The sequence below is a fragment of the Anabrus simplex genome, chromosome 12, assembly GCF_040414725.1.
Source record: "Anabrus simplex isolate iqAnaSimp1 chromosome 12, ASM4041472v1, whole genome shotgun sequence".
Lineage (NCBI taxonomy): Eukaryota > Metazoa > Arthropoda > Insecta > Orthoptera > Tettigoniidae > Anabrus > Anabrus simplex.
This window is the reverse complement of record NC_090276.1, coordinates 27768330-27789786: the sequence shown is the minus strand read 5'-3', so window position 1 is coordinate 27789786 and position 21457 is coordinate 27768330. Positions and strand designations below refer to the sequence as shown.

The 21457-nt window shown below is 42.5% G+C and overlaps 1 protein-coding gene across 1 annotated transcript in view; it reads right to left on the bottom strand.

The window, feature by feature from the left end:
* Nucleotides 1-4660: 4660 nt before the first annotated feature.
* LOC136884116 (gamma-aminobutyric acid receptor subunit alpha-6) overlaps nt 4661-21457 on the bottom strand; it is a 246966-nt gene continuing 230169 nt past the window's right edge. Inside the window, exons 7-11 of the mRNA XM_068229794.1 lie at nt 20504-20638; nt 12204-12356; nt 11650-11810; nt 7291-7446; nt 4661-5035 (exon numbers count right to left, since the gene is read on the bottom strand). Coding sequence (XP_068085895.1) covers nt 4661-5035; nt 7291-7446; nt 11650-11810; nt 12204-12356; nt 20504-20638 — 980 coding nt within the window. The remainder of the gene's footprint in view (nt 5036-7290; nt 7447-11649; nt 11811-12203; nt 12357-20503; nt 20639-21457) is intronic.

The window sequence follows — 21457 nt, the reverse complement described above, 5'->3', positions numbered from 1 at the left end:
TCAGTCAAGTGATGTGGCACAAGACGAGAACACGTTTTCCTCTTCCCTAACTTTTGGGTAACGATTTATCGCACGGATTCACGGTTAATCTGCAGTTTATCCGCTATCATGCGCACAGGTAATCGCTGATCGTTCATGATTAATGTCTTCACCTGCTCATTGTTTTCGTCACTGACGGCGGTCGCTAGTCTTCCGCTACGGGGGTTGTCAGAAACACTTTCCCGGCCTCCTCGAAAACGGGCGAACCACTCGTACACACACTTCAAGGACAGTGCTTGATCTTCATAAACACGTACCAGCATCGCATGCGTTTCTTTTGGTATCTTGCCAAGCTTAAAACAAAACTGTACATTGATTTTTGGTCGTTTATATTCCTCTTCCCTGTTCAGAACCAACGCACTAAACACGCACTGTGTCAAACAGGTCCGATACAGCACACACACGATGCTCAACTGAACAACGTTGGGAGCAGGTGGTCAAAACCTGCTGCTACGCAGATGCAGCGTTGCATGTCGCCAGTGTTAGCGGATCGACCGTTCTGACTTCATTCACCGAAATTTATTGTCACACTTAATGAGTTAGGGCACAAAACAAATGAACAACGTGAAGAAAACAACACCTAATTAATTCAAACAACTTCATTGAGCAAAGACATCACACACGAAAGTGTTAGACAAACAAAAAAACATACGGAAGCGCTGCGACGTAGCAGAAAAAGTAGTTGTAAGGTAGTAAAATATGTGTCAATATTATTCTCTACAAGTAAAATATTTCGTACTATTTCTTAATTTACCACTGATTTTACACTTTATTTGAGTAAAAGCAATTATTATCTTCCACTTGGGACAACAATTACAGTGAAATTTCGTGGATAAGATTCATTCACGTAACCTACATACGGAACAGATGTTTATTGTCAGGCCTTGAGACTTGAGGCAAGCGCATGCACGGCACCCATGGTTACCCCTCGCACCTCTTGCTCCGCATCCACGTGACTTTTCGTCAGACGATCGTAGTAGGTATACTGTTGCCGATGTTCAATTGCTGTGTGGGAAAGCAGATAAGGACGGGAGTCAGTCCTTACTACACATACTTATCGACCACAAGTGAAGAAGGCAGATCGCGATGGTTTTAACATCGGTATCTTTTGGAGCTGGGATAAGTCTGGAATCAGATTAGTGCAGACAACTTTGCGTGGACAGAAAATCGACACCGCGGTAATTACGCAACCAGACAAGTACTACTGATCTGCATTTAGGGCAGTCACCCAGTTGGCAGATTCCCTATCTGTTGTTTTCCTAGCCTTTTCTTAAATGATTGCAAAGAAATTGGAAAATTATTGAACATCTCCCATGGTAAATTATTCCAATCCCTAACTCCCATTCCTATAAACGGAAATTTGCCTCAATTTGTCCTCTTGAATTCCAGCTTTATCTTCATATTGTGTTCTTTCCTATTCTTTCCTTATTCGTCTACTAATGTCATTCCACGCCATCTGTCCACTGACAGTTCGGAACATACCACTTAGTCGAGCAGCTCGTCTCCTTTCTCCCAAGTCTTCCCAGCCCAAACGTTTTCTTCATGGGGCCTCTAAATATTAGTTCCTGATTAGCGTCAACATGTAATATGTCTTGCTACCATGTTTTTCCTTCATTCCCAACTTGTATACCTGCTCCCTTCACAAAGCTGCAGGTTGTTCTTATTGGGTCTTCTTGGATTCTTTCTCTCTATTCACCTGGTAGTCTTAGAGTGGAGAGTCTGATTCTATCCAGCGCCTCACATTCAAAAAGTATGTGTTCAGCTGATTCCACTGCTTCATTGCATTTCCTACATATATCGTCTCTTATTAATCCAATTCTATGTAGATGTTTTTTCCTGTCAACAGTCCTAGTACCCATCGTATATTTTCTCTGCTGAGTCTCAACAGTTCTTTGGTATGCTTCTTGTTTGGTCCTTTTATCGGTTCCTTTGCAAGCCTGCATTTGTAACGCTACTCTTTTGTCGGAAATCACCCAGAACATATCGAGCTGCTTTTCGTTTTTTGTATTTTTTTTCAGTTCTTGAATCAAGTAATCCTGGTGATGGTCCATACACTAGAAACATACTCTAGTTGGGGTCTTACCAGAGACTCATATGCCCTCTCCTTTACATTCTTACTACAACCTCTAAATACCCTCATAACCGTGTGCAGAGGCCTGTAACCTTTATTTACAATTATATTTATGTGGCTTACCCAATGATGATCCTTCCAATGTTCATCATTTGTCTGTACTAAGTCTTCGTCATCTTTTCCTTCACGTTATTACCATGCGCCAGACTACTGCCTTGTATATACAGATCACGCCGTATTTCAACCGACGTTTTTTCACTGTCTTTGACTGGTGTTTCGGTTACGTTACAGCAAAGCCCCGTTAGGCCTACACACTGTGACGTCACTGAGGGCAGTAGAAGTTTTCTCATAATACGTATCTCGCGAATATTTATGGCCATAAAAGTGCGTGCTAAATCAGCGACCATTTTGTTGGATGTACATCATGATTATACAGGTTTCTGTCGATTTATTGGAACTCTTTATCTCCCCTGTTTACGTATTGTCATATGACTGTAAATAGCGTACCGCTTCATTAATCGAATTCAGTCCTAAGCTTCTATCTCTTCCTCCTGCTATTGTTCTTACCTGTTTGTACCAGCAAACATTATCGCTACTTTCATGACTGTTACGTCTAATTTATGAATAATATATCCTTACTCAACTCAGCTTTCACTTCCGTACAGAAAATCGGTATGAAAACAGACCGTTGTAGAGATAATTTCATCCGCGAGCTGACTTATATCTTAGAGAAAACCATTGATTCTAATTAGGAGCTCACTGCATTCGATTCGCTTCACTTTTATTCAATCTTACCGTACTACCATCTTTGGAGAATACATATCCTAAATATATGAAATGGTCTACCTGTCCCAGTTATTTATTCCTAACCTGACATTCAATCCTCTTCGGTTTCTTCCCTATTGGCATCACGTTAGTCTTGATGCTAATTTTCATACCATACTCATTGCACCTATTTTCAAGTTCCAAGATATTAAATTACAAGCTTTCTGCAGTTTGCCATTAAGACCAAGTTGTAGGCATGGACCAAACTGCCTACTACTTTTCCACCTAACCTAATGTTTTCAATGAAAATTGAAATACTACTACAGTATAGTCAATAAGTTCATGGACTGGCACCTACAGTGCAGGCAACACGGCATACACTCATGTACTACAGTCAATAACTTCTTGGACTGGCACCTACAGTGTAGGCAATACGGCATTCACTCATGTACTACAGTCAATAAGTTCTAGGTAACACAGTGTACACCTATGTACGTACTACAGTCAATGTGTTCATGGACTGGCACCTACAGTGTACAGTAGACAACACGGCATACATTCATGTACTACAGTCAGTAACTTCTTGGACTGGCGCCTACAGCGTAGGCAACACACTGTACAGCTATGTACGTACTACAGTCAATGTGTTCGTGGACTGGCACCTACCTAGACAACACGGCATACACTCATGTACTACAGTCAGTAACTTCTTGGACTGGCGCCTACAGCGTAGGCAACACACTGTACAGCTATGTACGTACTACAGTCAATACGTTCGTAGACTGGCGCCTGCAGTGTAGGTAACACAGTGTACACCTATGTGCGTACTACAGTCAATGTGTTCATGGACTGGCACCTACAGTGTACAGCAGACAACACGGCATACACTCATGTACTACAATCAATAAGTTCTTGGACTGGCGCCTGCAGTGTAGGTAACACAGTGTACACCTATGTACGTACTACAGTCAATGAGTTGTTGGACTGGCACCTGCAGTGTAGGTAACACAGTGTACACCTATGTACGTACTACAGTCAATGTGTTCGTGGACTGGCACCTACAGTGCACAGTAGACAACGCGGCATACACTCATGTACTACAATCAATAAGTTCTTGGACTGGTGCCTGCAGGGTAGGCAACACACTGAATAGCTATGTACGTACTACAGTCAATGAGTTGTTGGACTGGCGCCTGCAGTGTAGGTAACACAGTGTACACCTATGTACGTACTACAGTCAATGTGTTCGTGGACTGGCACCTACAGTGTACACTAGGCAACACGGCGTACACTCATGTACTACAGTCAATAACTTCTTGGATTGGCGCCTACAGTGTAGGCAATACACTGTGCAGCTATGTACTTACTACAGTCAATAAGTTCGTGGTCTGGCGCTAACAGTTCAAGGATCACATAGTCTTTTCGCTCTTTTTCCCGTTACGGTGATCCGGGCGATTTAGACTTGATTATCTGAAGCGTTTCACTAGGGGATTTGCCAATTTTTTTGAAGAACTTGGAAATTTGCCCGTTGCTCAAACTACGACATTCTCAAGTTTCGCCGCTGACATTCAACTACTCTTCACAACTGAGACCGTAGTATGTACACAACTGCCTCTTGCTGAGACTAGCGAAAAACTGTCACGGCAACATCTTGTGGTGCAAATTCTCCGCTACAGTGCATCACATCGACACTAGACGGCCTTTGCACGAACTTAATGACTACTACGTATAGCAACACGGGGATTTTTACATGGGGCATACCATACACTTAAAATTTCTCCTGCATTAGCTGCTGTTTATTGGTATGGCTGGGTCCCTCCAACCGAACTCGTCTTGGTAAGTGTAGTAAGCCAGCCAGTAGAAGAAGTTGAGCAGACCAAAGGTCGCAGGGAACAACACTCGAGCGGTACGGTCGATGTACGATACACTGTTAACATGTCTTCCGCCCTCCACTCCGCAACTCTGCGAAGCCTCTCTTTGGCGCTGACGACGGTAGGCGTCATCTCCAGACAGGCAGTAGAGCAGTTGGCGCCATTTAGGGACGTGGCGTTCCGTCTGGGTCTGTCGCGTCACTCGGGTCCTACAGTTGGTGTTGGAGCTCGGAGGTGGACCGGAGAGGGCCGGCGACGACGATCTCGAGAGTCCGTAACTGATCGGATCCTGGAAATAAAATAAGAGAGGCTTTCATTTTCATACCTATTATGGTCTTTCCATGTCATTAAACAAATAGGAATCACAGTTCAGAAAGAGATAACAGATAAGATTTGTCGATGATATTGTTATTTTACTTGAGTGTCTGAATTAAAGGGAGAAATATAAGTGGGGTGCTATGCAGCAGCGTATAAGGAAGAAATTAGGGACAAGACAGTCAAAAAAGGGGGACAATATAAAATTTGGGGGACAGCTAAATTTTTAGTTATATTTTTAAAACGACAAAAATTTAACATTTTCATAAACATGGTGTTGCCATGTTCCCTCTATTTTGGTCCAAGAGTTCTCTTACTGAAGTAATAATATGGAAAAATACGTTTCACTAATCTTTATTGTACAATTTGTTTTCCAGTCTCTGGGTTGAAGACCCTTCGTCCACGAGAAATACTCAACGTCTTCTTGTAAATGCTCACAGACTCATTGTGGACGTTACTTCGATCAGGAGACAAGTATGGCGTTTTGGTTTACCACTTTGCGTTATGGGCATATACACGCTTATTTTTCCCCTTTTCCTTCCCGGGTTTAAAGAATGGCGTTCTTTTTTGTGACAAAGTAGGAGTACAGTCATCTCTATCCGACGCCTAATCAATTTTAAAAAATCCACAAAAGTTAAAGAAGAAAAAATTAATACAACACGGCTATGTTGGTGCGCTTCTTGCTACAGAAGTTGGAAGGTACATCCGGAACGCTTCTCCAAAGATTCTATAACTTGCTTCTTTACAGTTTCACAGATCATTTTGTTGGCAATTGTTTCGCTATATTTAGTTGAGACATTTGTGAAAATTTGTGCCGGTGACAATAACACGAAAATTCGTTCAGGTAGAACTTTACATAACTTTCCCTACACCAGCTCGTATGCCTGGGTTGCTAGGCATGATGGCTGCTATACATTAACTATATGGAAGGTTTATGCTCCTTTAATCAGGAACTGTTCTTTAAATGTGCTGAAGCTATGTAACACGGCGGTCATCAGCCTAATGTACATATATGTATGTAGAATTTGTTTGATAACCTTTGCTACTGTAGTAATTGTAGTGAAAATTAAAAATGAAAACCTACAACCTGTTTTCCAGTCATTGACCGGGTCAGGGATGGAATGAATGAAGCAGATATAGGCTATTAGTACGATGGGGTCGCCACTCCCAAAGAGATTTATTAATGACTGATAGATGCTATGAAATGAGAATGGAGAGTGTTGCTGGAATGAAAGATGACAGGGAAAACCGGAGTACCCGGAAAAAAACCTGTCCCGCCTCCGCTTTGTCCAGCACAAATCTCACATGGAACGACCGGGATTTGAACCACGGTATCCAGCGGTGAGAGGCCGATGCGCTGCCGTCTGAGCCACAGAGGCTCTTCGTAATTCTAGTAGCGTGTTAAAATATATTCGTGTTAGGAGGGGATGAAAACAATCCTTAATTTAAAAATTCAATATCTCCTCAACCGTTGGTTGCAGAAAACTGATTTTTAGCTTAAAATTTATCCTATAACTAGTGATATACATCAACTCCCCCTGACTGTTTTGTTTCAAAGTTTCGACGTGAAATGACTTTTGATGTTAAAAAGTTTCGGATTATACTTTAAATGACTTTTAGAGTAAACAAATAGGTTGGAGTGAAAACAACCCTTAACTTAAAATTTCAATATCTCCTGAACCGTTACTTACAGATATTGATTTTTAGCTTAAGATTTATCAAATATTTTTCTCTAACAAGAGATTTATATCAATTCACCCCTAATTGTGTATTTTCTGCGTTTTAGGGTAAAAATGACTTTTGACGTTTAAAAAGTCATAGAGGATACTTTAAGTGCCTTTTAGAGTATAAAGTATGTTGGTGTAAAAACCGTTAGCCACAGAAAACTTAATTTTAGCTTAAAATTTATCAAAAATTATCCTCTAATTGGTGATAACCTACAAGCTAGTGTAGGGAAGGATCACACAGCCACGCCGCCCACACACACCATTCTAATTTCCCGTGCGCTGTTACGTCACATACCTGAGCTTAATCTATAAGGGGCAGAGGCCTCCTACCTACACCACCTCCACAAAATTGGGAAAAATTCTAGGATGAAGAAGAGGAATGCATCCTCCTTCCCACTCACTCACTCACTCGCTACTTCCTCGTTTTTCGTCATCACAGACTTGTTCCGAAGACTGCGTACACAATATTTGAAGTAACTATAGGGGAAATAGAGTGACTTACGTTGTAAATAGGGCAGATGAGGGAGCTCCGTCTTCTTCCAGTACGCACTAGTGGACTGCTGCTGTTCACTTCAACGATTCTTTCTGGCTCCTCCTCGACGATTCCTTCAGCATCCTCCCACTCTTCTTCGTCAATGGGAATCTCTCCACTTCCAACCTGTAATTATTGTTACCATCATCATACTAGTGAATATATGAAATATACACAAGAAAACCAAACCCCACGGCACTTAACGCCCTTGAAAGGGCTTTGGCCTGCCCAGCGACCGCTGCTCAGCCCGAAGGTTTGCAGATTACGAGGGGCCGTGTGGTCAGCACGACGCATCCTCTCGGCCGTTATTCTGGGCTTTCGAGACCGGGGCCGCCATCTCACCGTCAGATAGCTTCTCAATTCTAATCACGTAGGCTGAGTGGACCTCGAACCAGCCCTCAGGTCGAGAGAAGAATCCCTGACCTGGCCGGGAATCGAACCCCTGGTCTCTGGGCGAGAGACAGGCACGCTACACCTACACCACGGTGCCGGCCGAATATATAAAATATACTTACCTTAATTATGAATAAACTGTCTTGCAAATAATGTGAAATTGATTTTCGTCTACTTTATCTGTGTTTTACATCCTATCATGTTTCGGAGAACCCTGTGTATGCTGGGTATTCAGCCCGAAGTCTGATTTGATCCTCTACAGCTCCAACAACAGCTGTTATAAATAGCCTAGGTGTAACTCAAAGAGGCATACTAGGGAAATGAGGAGTGAGGTAGTTTCCCCATTGCTTTCCTCACTGAGCTAAAAGTTGCTATTACATATCAGTCTGCGAAGCCCACTGAAATGCACGCACCAACCGACCCTATGAGTGACATTTTCACACCATTCATAACAGGGACTGGCTGCATAAGGAATGACATTAGTAACATCGTTCACACCTCGGTCACTTTCATGTTGTCAAAGCCAAGGATGAGACTGAGACAGGTCAATGAAAGCAACAAATCTATTCTAGTCCATACCACAAGACATAGTGCACTGTAAACACTACATCCTTCCAGCAAAGGCATCGGAGATCCCTATAAATATTTAACTAAACCTTAGAGAACCCTGTCTGCCTGTCTAGGACAAAACATAATACAGGACATTAAAATGCGTCTTGGTTTCTTTAATGTGGTGGGGAAACGGTTCGTTATAGGACATGAGTTCATATTCAAAATGTGATCTACCCGGCCCCCTCTACAAAACCTCAATGTGTATAATAGAAATTTAGATATGTATGTCCTGGGAGGGCAAAATAAAACAGCCCCAGGAAATACGTAGGTCGAGCCATAAGTCATGGCAACTATTTTTTTTCTCGCGAACAGGAGACAACACGGAAAATCTAAGATATGTATTTGGAAACGTACGGTATGTACTTGCGTATGATGCCACTAGATGGTGCATGTAAACAACAGTGTGGGTCTAAGCATGCCCCCAAGTTCAGTGTGTGAGTGAAAGCGTCATAAAATGGAAGTCAACAAGCAAGAGCAACGAGCGTATATTAAAATAGCAGTTCTCCGCGGCATAAATGCACGCCAATGCCATGCAGAGCTACGGGAAGCATTAGGTGTGCATACCATGTCCTATAGAAGAGTGTCGAGGTGGGTGGAGACGTTCAAACAGGGTAGACCGAGCTCGATAGCTGCAGCCGCTTAAGTGCGGCCAGTATCCAGTATTCGGGAAATAGTAGGTTCGAACCCCACTGTCGGCAGCCCTGAAGATGGTTTTCCGTGGTTTCCCATTTTCACACCAGGCAAATGCTGGGACTGTACCTTAATTAAGGCCACGGCCGCTTCCTTCCCACTTCTAGCCCTTTCCTGTCCCATCGTCGTCATAAGACCTATCTGTGTCAGTGCGACGTAAAACAACTAGCAAACAGGGTAGAGTATCAACTGCCGATTTGCGCCGGCCCCACCGCTGGCAACGCACAGTAGAAACCTTGGGTGATTATTTCGAAGGTCTGTAACCAGTGGAGACCTGTCCTCTGTACGTAATCTTGTGTATTTGCTGTCTATACCATAATACACTGACTGACAGAGCAAATGCAACACCAAGAAGGAGTGGTCAGAACTTTATGCCAATTGCAGGGTAGACTGACGTCACTGAGGTATGCTCATGATGTGAAATGCGCCGCTGTGCTGCGCACGTAGCGAACGATAAATGGGACACGGCGTTGGCGAATGGCCCACTTCGTACCGTGATTTCTCAGCCGACAGTCATTGTAGAACGTGTTGTCGTGTGCCACAGGACACGTGTATAGCTAAGAATGCCAGGCCGCCGTCAACGGAGGCATTTCCAGCAGACAGACGACTTTACGAGGGGTATGGTGATCGGGCTGAGACGGGCAGGTTGGTCGCTTCGTCAAATCGCAGCCGATACCCATAGGGATGTGTCCACGGTGCAGCGCCTGTGGCGAAGATGGTTGGCGCAGGGACATGTGGCACGTGCGAGGGGTCCAGGCGCAGCCCGAGTGACGTCAGCACGCGAGGATCGGCGCATCCGCCGCCAAGCGGTGGCAGCCCCGCACGCCACGTCAACCGCCATTCTTCAGCATGTGCAAGACACCCTGGCTGTTCCAATATCGACCAGAACAATTTCCCGTCGATTGGTTGAAGGAGGCCTGCACTCCCGGCGTCCGCTCAGAAGACTACCATTGACTCCACAGCATAGACGTGCACGCCTGGCATGGTGCCGGGCTAGAGCGACTTGGATGAGGGAATGGCGGAACGTCGTGTTCTCCGATGAGTCACGCTTCTGTTCTGTCAGTGATAGTCACCGCAGACGAGTGTGGCGTCGGCGTGGAGAAAGGTCAAATCCGGCAGTAACTGTGGAGCGCCCTACCGCTAGACAACGCGGCATCATGGTTTGGGGCGCTATTGCGTATGATTCCACGTCACCTCTAGTGCGTATTCAAGGCACGTTAAATGCCCACCGCTACGTGCAGCATGTGCTGCGGCCGGCGGCACTCCCGTACCTTCAGGGGCTGCCCAATGCTCTGTTTCAGCAGGATAATGCCCGCCCACACACTGCTCGCATCTCCCAACAGGCTCTACGAGGTGTACAGATGCTTCCGTGGCCAGCGTACTCTCCGGATTTCTCACCAATCGAACACGTGTGGGATCTCATTGGACGCCGTTTGCAAACTCTGCCCCAGCCTCGTACGGACGACCAACTGTTGCAAATGGTTGACAGAGAATGGAGAACCATCCCTCAGGACACCATCCGCACTCTTATTGACTCTGTACCTCGACCTGTTTCTGCGTGCATCGCCGCTCGCGGTGGTCCTACATCCTACTGAGTCGATGCCGTGCGCATTGTGGAACCTGCATATCGGTTTGAAATAAACATCAATTATTCGTCCGTGCCGTCTCTGTTTTTTCCACAACTTTCATCCCTTTCAAACCACTGCTTCTTGGTGTTGCATTTGCTCTGTCAGTCAGTGTAAAACAATGTTTACCAATGGCCTGTGTTCTGTCACGTTCCTACGAGAATCTCCTGAAGTCAGAATTTGTCCTCAGGCACTATGCATAAGTACATGCCATATATTTCCAAATGCATATCTTAGATTTTCTGTGTTGCCTCCCTTTCGCGAGAAAAAAAATAGTTGCCATGACTTATGACTCGACCCTCGTATTTACAATAGAGCTGACGCGGGATTGATCCTTGTTAACGAACATAACAGAAGATAATGAAAATGGCTTCATCTGAAGAAATGAAAATCTGAGGATCCAAAAATCGTGACTCCAGTTCACTCAGAAACCACTGGCAGAACTCAACACGTTCGTCTGGACTCTTTAACACTTGCACAACAGTAAATTTCTAAGGATACAGTTGGAGGTCCTGTTTCATAATATTTCGACATGACGATCTTTTAATTGCCATTTGCACAGATAAACGGCGCTGAGATTTCGTCGGTCTTTGTTCCAGATTTTCCTTCACTCGAGCAATGTTTTCTGGTGTTCGATCTCTCTTCGGATAGTTACGATTTTTATTCGCTATTAGAACCCGTTTTACGCTATTTCGCAACTATGTTTTGTATTGCAGACTTTGCTGGAGGTTTGATAATGAACACGGGCTGTTTTATCTTGATCGTCATTTTGTGTTGCATTCAACAAACCTGCTCCTCTCACTTGCTCACTCACACGCAATGACACAGTGGCGTACTCTGGAGATGCTCACGTGCATACATGTGACAGCAACAATTAGTGCATCGAAATCACGGTTTCCAGCATTTCCTGTTCATTAACAAGGGTCATTTTCGTGTCAGTCTTATAAATGTTTTCCGGTTCATTTTTTATTTTTACCACCCTGTATAAAAGAACTAGCTGTAAAGTTACCTTGGTGAAATAATGCACTCCAGCGAACTCTAACAGTGTTGCAATGCAATAGAAAAAGCTCATGAGAAGAAACCAGTCCAGTGCCGTAGCATAGCGGACTTTCGGCAAGTCGGTGCGACTGTCCAGACTGATGGTGGACAAGGTAAGAACAGTTGTAATGCCTGCAAAGAAATTACCATGATAATTATTTTCAACAAATTACAGACAAGTATAGAAGTTTGTCAAAGGTTAATAACAAATAAAAATAAAAAATGCGAAAATATTTGTCATAAATTGCAGTACAAATCTATTTATCTTATAACCTAGACATGTTGTGAACATACTGTAATTTCACTACTTAAACTCGTTCTTGTTTATTCACGATAATGCCCGCCCGCACATTAACAATAAGCCTACTAATTCAGGTTTTATCTAATGTAAATGTAACACTGTCATGACTGAATACTGTATAGAAGTAAATACATGATCTATAATTGAATTTTCGTGTGGTTCTATTCGAAACAGTATGTCCCTTGGGAGATATTTTCTTATAACAAATATTGTAAAGTTAGTACCTAGACCAACTCGATCACTGGTAGCCTCTCGATGTATCCAGAAGGACACCCAGGACAACACCACGATCAGAATACAAGGTACATAGACCTGTATCAGGAAATAGCCGGTGTGTCTCTGGAGGTTGAAATTCACTTGCAGAACAGAGAATTCTCCTGCAACAGAGAAAGGGTAAAACTTCAATTTAATTTTTACAAGTTGCTTTACGTCGTACCGACACAGATGTGTCTTATGATGACGATGGGACAGGAAAGGGCTAAGAATGGGAAGGAATTGGCTGTGGCCTAAATTAAGGTACATCCACATCATTTGCCTGGTGTGAAAAAATGAAACCACGGAAAACCACTTTCAGGGCTGCCAGCAGTTGGGTTCGAACCCACTATCTCCCGAATACTGGGTACTGGCCGCTCTTAAGCGACTGCAGGTATTAATTAAATAATGAGTTACAACTTCACCTCATTGTGAATGTTATTCATATTGTTAGTTTATTTTAAGATCTGATAATGTGCTGCGCATTTCCCTCTGTGGGTGGGGGCGGTAGACGAACAAACACGGTACCCCCTGCCTGTCGTATGAAGCGACTAAAAGGAGCCCCAGGGGCTCAACATGGGAGCGTGGGTTGGTGACCACGGGGCCCTTACCTGACTTCTGGTATTGCTTCGACTTACTTGTGCCAGCCCCCTCACTTTCGTCTATCCTATCCGACCTCCCGTGGTCAACTTTCGTTGTTTTCCGACCTCGACGGTATTAAAGCACTCGAGGCCTAGGGAGTCTTTCATTTTCACGCCCTTCGTGGCCCTTGCCTTTCTTTGGCCAACGCCTTCATTTTTCGAAGTGTCGGTTCCCTTCCATATTTTCTCTCTGATTAATGATATGTAGAGGATGGTTGCCCAGTTGTACTTCCTCGTAAAACAGTGATCACCACCTGTGCTGAGCATTGGTGCTGTGTGATAAAAGGTAGACAGAAAAATTGCCCGATACCTTCGTTATTGTGATACATTGGTATGTGTAAAGATGATCATAGTATATACGCGTTGCAGAACATGATGTGGCGATCGCAGAATCCCAGCTGATTCTGGCACCGTGACCACTTACCCTTCCATTTCCTCTTTATCCAGTTAGTCACGATTGCTTCTTTCCCGACTCATTGGTTTTAGGTTTTCCAGACCCTCTGGGGGTTTTGTATTTTTTTCTCTTGATGCCCCCCCCCCCTCCTCAGTGGTTGAGATGATGGAATACATACACAGTGTTCCCTGCTTGTAATGGACTGGTGGTGGTCGTTATTGTTCTAAGTGGATTCATGGCTGAAACATTGAATTTCTACAATTTTTTCACTTCTCAAAATCAAATTTAAAACGCAAGAACATATATATATGTAAGAGATAGTCCCACAAAAAACTGGAAGTGATATATTAATTGCTTGAAAAGTTTTTGAAAAATAATTTTTACATGTTGAATTGAAAAGCTCCATGTAGCAAAATTTTTAATTTTGGGGGGGCTATAATTTGGTAAATTTGTCAAAAATACTCATATATTTAAGGACCTATTGGTAGGGACCTCCGATTTTTGTTTTATTTTCTGGTGGAAATCGTGTTAACTTTTTTTTTTTAGAATTTCACGTTATTTATAATGATTTTATGATCATATTTTGGATTTTAAAGAGATTATACCAGCCGTAACAGAACACAAGAGAAAATAAGACTATTACTGACCAGCTTCTTCAGCAGAAAAAATGACGCACGCCCTCGAGTCGAATTGATGGAGTGGAAGAACAAGTTGACCGTGTAAGATTGTGATGGACACGACGGTCTATTCTGGTGATGGAAAAACCTTTGTAAGGAGGAAAACACCATGAATTCCCATTATTATGCATATAATATTGATAACGTTGACATATTCACGTTATTGTTCTGTTTAGATAACTGTTTCCCAGGCATTTTAGGGAATATTTTTAAAAAGTCAGTTTCATCGCAAACGCAAAAGTGAAGGTCTCTGTCTATTGGAAATGTAATTTTTTTCAAATTTTCATTAATCACTCAATAGGCAAAATCTAGGTTCGTGCTATTTTAGGAGCAAAATTATGAAGGTAATATTCGACTGACAATAAAATGCAAAACTAATAATACCATTTGCTTTACGTGCCACTAATTACTTTTACTCTTTTCGGTGACGCCGAGGTGCCGGAATTTAGTCCAGCAGGAGTTCTTTTATGTGCCAGTGAATCTACCGGCACGAGGCTGTCGTATTTGAGCACCTTCAAATCCCACCGGACTGAACCTGCCAAGTTGGGGTCAGAAGGCCAGCGCCTCGACCGTCTGAGCCACTCAGCCCTGTAAAATGTAAAACTAATTTTAATTGGTGTACATATTCAAATATTCTCTTGAAATTTCAGGTGAATCTGGTAAGAACTCTGTCGCAAGGAGCATTTTATGCATGGCAAAGAGTTGAAGAAGTTTTAAGGTAGAAAAAAAAACAACAACTATTGAATGTTTTAAGAAACGTATTTGCTTTGAAACTGCCCTGGATTGTAAGTTACTTGCTCATATGTCTTTCTCCTAGCGTAGGCCTACTACAACGTAAATATATTGCAGCAGGATTATTGAAATGGTAGTCTGAAGTAACTTTGAAGTTAATTTCTGACAGTATGAGAGAAAGGGGCTCGGGTTTGGTCTATATTCGCCGTACCGCTAACATTTAAATTTTTTGGCTGGTAGTTTTACGTCGCACCGACACAGATAGGTCTCATGGCGACGATGGGATAGGAAAGAGCTAGGAGTGGGAAGGAAGTAACCGTGGCCTTAATTAAGGTACAACCCCAGCATTTTCCTGGTCTAAAAATGGGAAACCACGGAAAACCATCATCAGGGCTGCCGACAATGGGATCCGAAGTTTACTGCCGCGCGCACAACTCGCCCAGTAATACGGCATTTACTGCTTTAAAAGGGCGTTAGGGGAAAACCTGGTAACGCGTTTTGAAAGAGGAAACATTGGGGGATTTGTTAAGGTTAAAATGAAAATTTGATTATTTGGTCAAAATTCGCAATATTTCGGCCATGACTTCCATTTAAGAGGAAGCACAACTGAGCAACCATCCTGTAATCAGAGGGAAATAATGTAAGAGGTTCGACCTTCCCTAAAATGAAAGTATCGGGAAAAACAAGGGCCACGAAGGGCGAGAGAATGAAAGTCTCCCTAGACCTCGCAAACTGAATACTTTCGTGGTAAAAATCAACAACAGTTAACCAAGGGAGGTCGGATAGGATAGATGAAAGTGAGGGGCCTGGTACCAATAAGTGGAAGCAATGCCAGGACTCAGCTAAGAGCTCCGTGGTCATCGATCCACATTCCCAATTTAAGATCCCCTGGGGCTATGTTTAGTCGCCTCTTACGACAGGCAGGGTATACCGTAGATGTTACTCTACCATCCCCACTCAGAAGGGGATTTCCCAGGAGCATTCAACTCTACACATTGATTCCACTTACTTGCGACATCCTCTTGTTCCTACTCTCTTGGCCATCTCCTGATCCCTTTCGACACCGACGGTATTAAAATTAGCTAGTAATTAGCTGTGCGGTTTGGGTTATGTAGCTATGAGCTTGCATTTCACCACTGTCGGCAGCTCTGAAGGTGGTTTTCCGCGGTTTCCGATTTTCACACCAAGCAAATGCTGGGGTTGTACCCTAATTAAGACTACCACTGATTCCTTCCCACTCGTAGCCCTTTCCTGTCGCATTGTCCCCATGCGACCTTTCTGTGTCGGAGTGACGTGTTACGTAATTTTTTGTATGTACGTGACGCTGTGCTACCAATGTCCAGCGTCACATAAGAGGTAATGATAATGTAAACGAAGATTAATTATCAATAAAGTACCAGTAAATGTATATTAGTGCGCAGTGGAAGGAAAATAAGAGGGGATTAGAAAACGAGGGCCGTCAGGACCGATGATTATAAGGGCAAATCAAGATAACAGGATTACAAATAACATGCATACTTTTTTTTCGAACCAGTGCAAAGATAACAATATATACTCTAGCAAGAACAATTCAGCGGATTTTTTTATTAATAGAAAGATTGTGCAGTAAAAAAAGAAAAGGAGCTTACCAATAGATATCAATTAATTTTTGGTAAGATTGAGAAAATTGAATGCACACAAATATAAATTAATAATTATAAATTAATTTAGATCATAACAATTAAAGAAGAATTGGCTACAAATTGAAAAACTGTACAGCGAGAATGGAATATACAAATAGATTTGAATTGATACTTGGTAAGATATTTAAGTGCAGATGTTAAAAAAAGGAGTGTACAAATAGATACAAATAAATTTCTAGTATAACAATTAAAGAAGATTACACTGCAAATTAAAAGGCTGTACAGTGAGAATGGAATACAAAATGGATATCAGTAAATTTAGGATATACATTAGGCCTAATTCTCAAAACATGGCTGATAACTAACAGCAGTACCAACTTGAAGAAACTTAATACATTCAAAGCTCGTAGATGAATAATATATTTTCCAAATATAATAATTAAACCTAACAGCGATGTTAAGGGTAAACATGTGTTAGATAAATGCACTGTCGGATAAAAATGTGATACTCACGAAAAGCATTACAAGCAATTCCAAGTACATATTTAGAAGAAATAGGTTAAGTGAAAATTCGTTGACATAAAGATGTGAGATGTGAAGAAAAACACTCATAATGATCGTAACAAGTTCCATAATAACACGAGTGTGCCTTAAAATGTGAAACATTAATAGAAAACTAGTTACAAGGGATCATTGTACATGCTTAGGATTTGTAGTGATCGTGACAAGTTTCATAATAATACAAGTACGCATAAAAATGTGAAATATGACGGGTAATCTTATATAAGATACAAAGCTAGTACCACCTATGGTATAAAGGGTCAGGATGTGAGAAATAGGATACCAAAAGAACACAACCCGAAGTGTACGTCAGATGTATAGAGGTTATAGTAGACGGCCATGCAGTTTCATAATTGCAATTAGACAAGTTCTTAGCATAAGAATCTTGATTGTCCACAAAGTGTAGACCACTCCCACAATTCCCGCCCTGATGCCCTAGGAAAAGAATAATAGACTTAAAATTGAAATAAAAAGGTCTCCATATCTCTCACCTGAAGGTAGCAGCAGCGAAGTGATGGACAGAGAAATATCTCATGCCTCGACGAGATCTTGTGCTCATTCCAGTCTCGATTCCACCTGCCGAATTAGGCAGGGTGGCGAGAATATGTAGACGGAGAGAGCGCAGGGAGCACATGAGCATCAAATATGGCGACCAGACGAATATCAGCGGTAGGGAGGGAGTGGAGGATTAAACGTGAAAACATATGCAGAGTAGAGATGAAGAGGTAAGCTTATCAAAACTGTAAAGTTAGTATGTACAGCACACGAAGTATGATGGCACAGACGTAAAGCAAACTGTAAAAAAAAAGAGTGGTGTAACAATAAGTTATGGCCAAACTTTCAGGACGCATTCCTCACACGTAGAAGAAGAAAATATGTCATATGAATATGGGTCCATTAGTCATGGGAAACATAGGAACATAACGTACCCGCACATCACATGAAATGATCAAAATGCCCTCCGTTAGCATTGACACATGAATTATATGCCAGCGCATCCAGAATTAAATGCGACTGCGCGATGATATACTGATCAATGCTAAGGGAGAGCATAGCTGTACTTTGGAACAGAACATGATGGACTTAGTTCCCGGAAGCCAGCTGCCAATTATGGTGTCTGGACAGTTCCCCACACTGACACTTCCACACACTGCTGCAAAAAACATTGACACCTCCCCACAGCCCTTGGACGCGGCTATCTCATTAATGACTCAGAAATAATATCGACTGACAATTCCATACACATCTTCGAAAATGACAAAAAAATGAAAAGTATTCTGAAGGCAGTTGCCTATTCACAGAAAGTGGAGTAGGTTAGTCATTATTATTGTTGAGAAAATTGGACCAGAACCAAATATAAAAAAATAAAATTACAAAAAAATGACGAAGCCGAAAAAGCTGATTTTAAACACACCAAAATGATCAATTCTGTTATTATTTTGCCAGACCATAGCCTCGATAAAGTGTGATGGAAATCAGACTCTGCATTTATTTTATTTTGAAGGAAATTACACTACATCAACGATATTTTCGACACCGTATTACTAATGAAGTACCTAGACCGAGCGCCTTTCTTCACTCCAAAAGAATAGCATGTTAACTTTAAAGGTCAGTGGGGAGAGCCTCGATGTTACAGGCGAGCGAATCGCTTCGCCAATTCGCCAGGGCGAATTCGCTGCGCTCGTTCACATCAGTTAAATAAAATATTCATTTGGTTTAAATATTTTATATATAGATGTTAAAGCATAGTTTGGGCGCAGTTATGAGTAGCCGTTTTCGAGATAAGCCGGGCACACACACACACACACACACACACACACACACACACACACACACACACACACACACACACACACACACACACACACACACACACACACGTGCGCGCGCGCACACACAACTGCTTTATTAGTATAGATATATTATTATTAGTACAGTGTGTATGTATGTATGTATGTTTAGTCCTCAGCCCGAAGGCTGGTTGGATCCTCAACAGTTCCGCCATCAGCTGTCATAGATGGCCTAGGCATCACTGAAGAGGCGTGCTAGGGAAATGAGGAGTGAGGTAGTTTCCCGTTGCTTTCCTCGCCGAGCCAGAAATTGCTATTACATATCAGTCTGCCAAGCCCACTGAAATGCATGCACTAACTGACCCTATGAGCAATATTTTCACACCATTCATAGCAGGGACTGGCTGCAAAAGGAATGGCATTACTAGCATCACTCATACCTCAGTCACTTTTATTTTGTCCAAGCCAACGATAAAGCTGAGACAGATCAATGAAAGTAACAAAATTGCTCTAGCCCGTACCAGAAGACATAGTGCACTGTAAACACTAGGTCCCGCCAGCAAAGGCACGATTAATACAGTATAGACTAATAATAATCTATTACTCATCTGTTTTATTTGCGGCGGTGGGAGGTAGTTTGTGGCGGGGGGGGAGTTGCGTTGTAGCCTTGAAAGGGGTTTTGTGTGGAACTGTCAGTCGAGATTATTTCTGAGTCATTAATCAGGTAGCCGCGTCCAAGGGCTGTGTGGAAGTGTCAGTGTGGGGAACTGTCATGTAATTGCCAATCACACCCTTGACGAGTTCTAAGTGATCCTTGTTTGGTGCGGAGAGGTTTCCAAACCACTTTCATTCACATCCTTCTTCGTGTCTAGTACAGTAGACGATTTGGTAATTCCGGCTACAGTAGACGTAGTAAATCCTAGACATCGGACTGCCGGTGGAGAGTAGTGGTATGAGGCGAAGTCGTAATGTTTTGTCCCCAAATATACTGAACTCTAGATTAACCGGGATAATGTAGGGTTAAGGCCTCCCAGGTAAGTAAAATCGCGGTTAACCCGCAAAAAATAAAAATAAATATATAGGCGTAGTGAAAGTACAGTCAAAGTGATAAACATGATACTACCGGTACTGTATTGTTTTATATTAGTTGTAGTACAGTAAAAGTAGCATTCAGCACAATTAATAAATGCAAAAATAAACACCACTTTTTGTTAAAACTATTAAGTCAAATATTCAGACTACCTAACTTTACTGTCTCTAAAAGTAATCAGTCATTGTTTTCTGCTTTTGTACCGAGAAACACCTTTTCTTTATTTTGCTTCTCAAGTTTCTCAAAACAAGTTTTTTTTGCTAGTTGTTTTACGTCGCACCGACACAGATAGGTCTTACAGCGAGGATGGGACAGGAAAGGGCTAGGAGTGGGAAGGAAGCGGCCGTGGCCTTAATTAAGGTACAGCCCCAGCATTTGCCTGGCATGAAAATGGGAAACCACGGAAAACCATTTTCAGGGCTGCCGACAGTGGGGTTCTAACCTACTATCTCCCGAATACTGGATACTGGCCGCACTTAAGCGACTGCAGCTATCGAGCTTGGTAAACAAGTTTTTCGGGGATGGGAGCATCATCCTGGCAATATTATCTCGAGCCTTTGTAATTCTTTGTAACTCCTAAGACTCGTGCATTTTTAGTGTTTTTGATATCGCGGTTAAGCCCTCACTGGGTTGATCCGATTACGGTAAATTGAGAGTTGAGTGTATATTAGTTTTTTTTTGTTAATGATATTATCCGTAAAGGATCTACAAGTCTCTTAAGCTCTTTGTATACGATTTATCAATATAGAATTCAAACAAATATACCTTCTCTCCTCTTAAAGGTGAGGTTCCGTTGTGGATGTCCCATAAGATCAAACTGGGAGAGTGCCATCCCTGAGACAAAGCTGACACTGCTTCCTGATTGCCACTGGTAGACCAACTCTTGGGTAGTGTAGGCGTCTAGAACAATAAACAAACATGTACTTTGATTCTGGTCCTTATCTATTATTATTTACAATGATCGTTTACGTAAACAAAGGATTGCGACAACTACCGAGATATTTCAATCGTCTGTATTACAGGCAAGGGGTTCACAGACATTCTGGAAGAGGGAGGATGCGATCAATGGTGGAGAGAAAGTTAGATGAAAACCGGTGTGGTTTCAGGCCACAGAGGGGCTGTCAGGACCAGATTTTTAGTATGCGTCAAGTAATTGAAAAGTGATACGAGTTGAATAGACTATTATGTTTATCTTCCGTAGATCTAGAGAAAAAAAAATGAAATGGCGTACGGCTTTTAGTGTCGGGAGTGTTCGAGGACATGTTCGGCTCGCCAGGTGTAGGTCTTTTGATTTGACGCTCATAGGCGACCTGCGCGTCGTAATGAGGATGAAATGATGATGAAGACGACACATACTCCCAGTCCCTGTGCCAGCGAAATTAACAAATGATGGTTAAAATTCCCGACCCTGCCGGGAATCGAACCCGGAACCCTGTGACCAAAGGCCAGCACGCTAACCATTTAGCAATGGAGCCGGACGATCTAGAGAAAGCATATTATCACCAAGTACGTCGGGAAAACATATTACATATACTAGGGAATCTGTGGGTGGGGGCGACGGAATAACACCCACGGTATTCCTTGCCTGTCGTAAGAGGAGACTAAAAGGGGTCTCTTAACTTGGGAGTTTGGTTTTGGCTACCACGAGGCCCTTATCTGAGTCCTGGCTTTGCTTTCATTTACTTGTTCCACGCTCCTCACTTTGATCTATCCTATCCG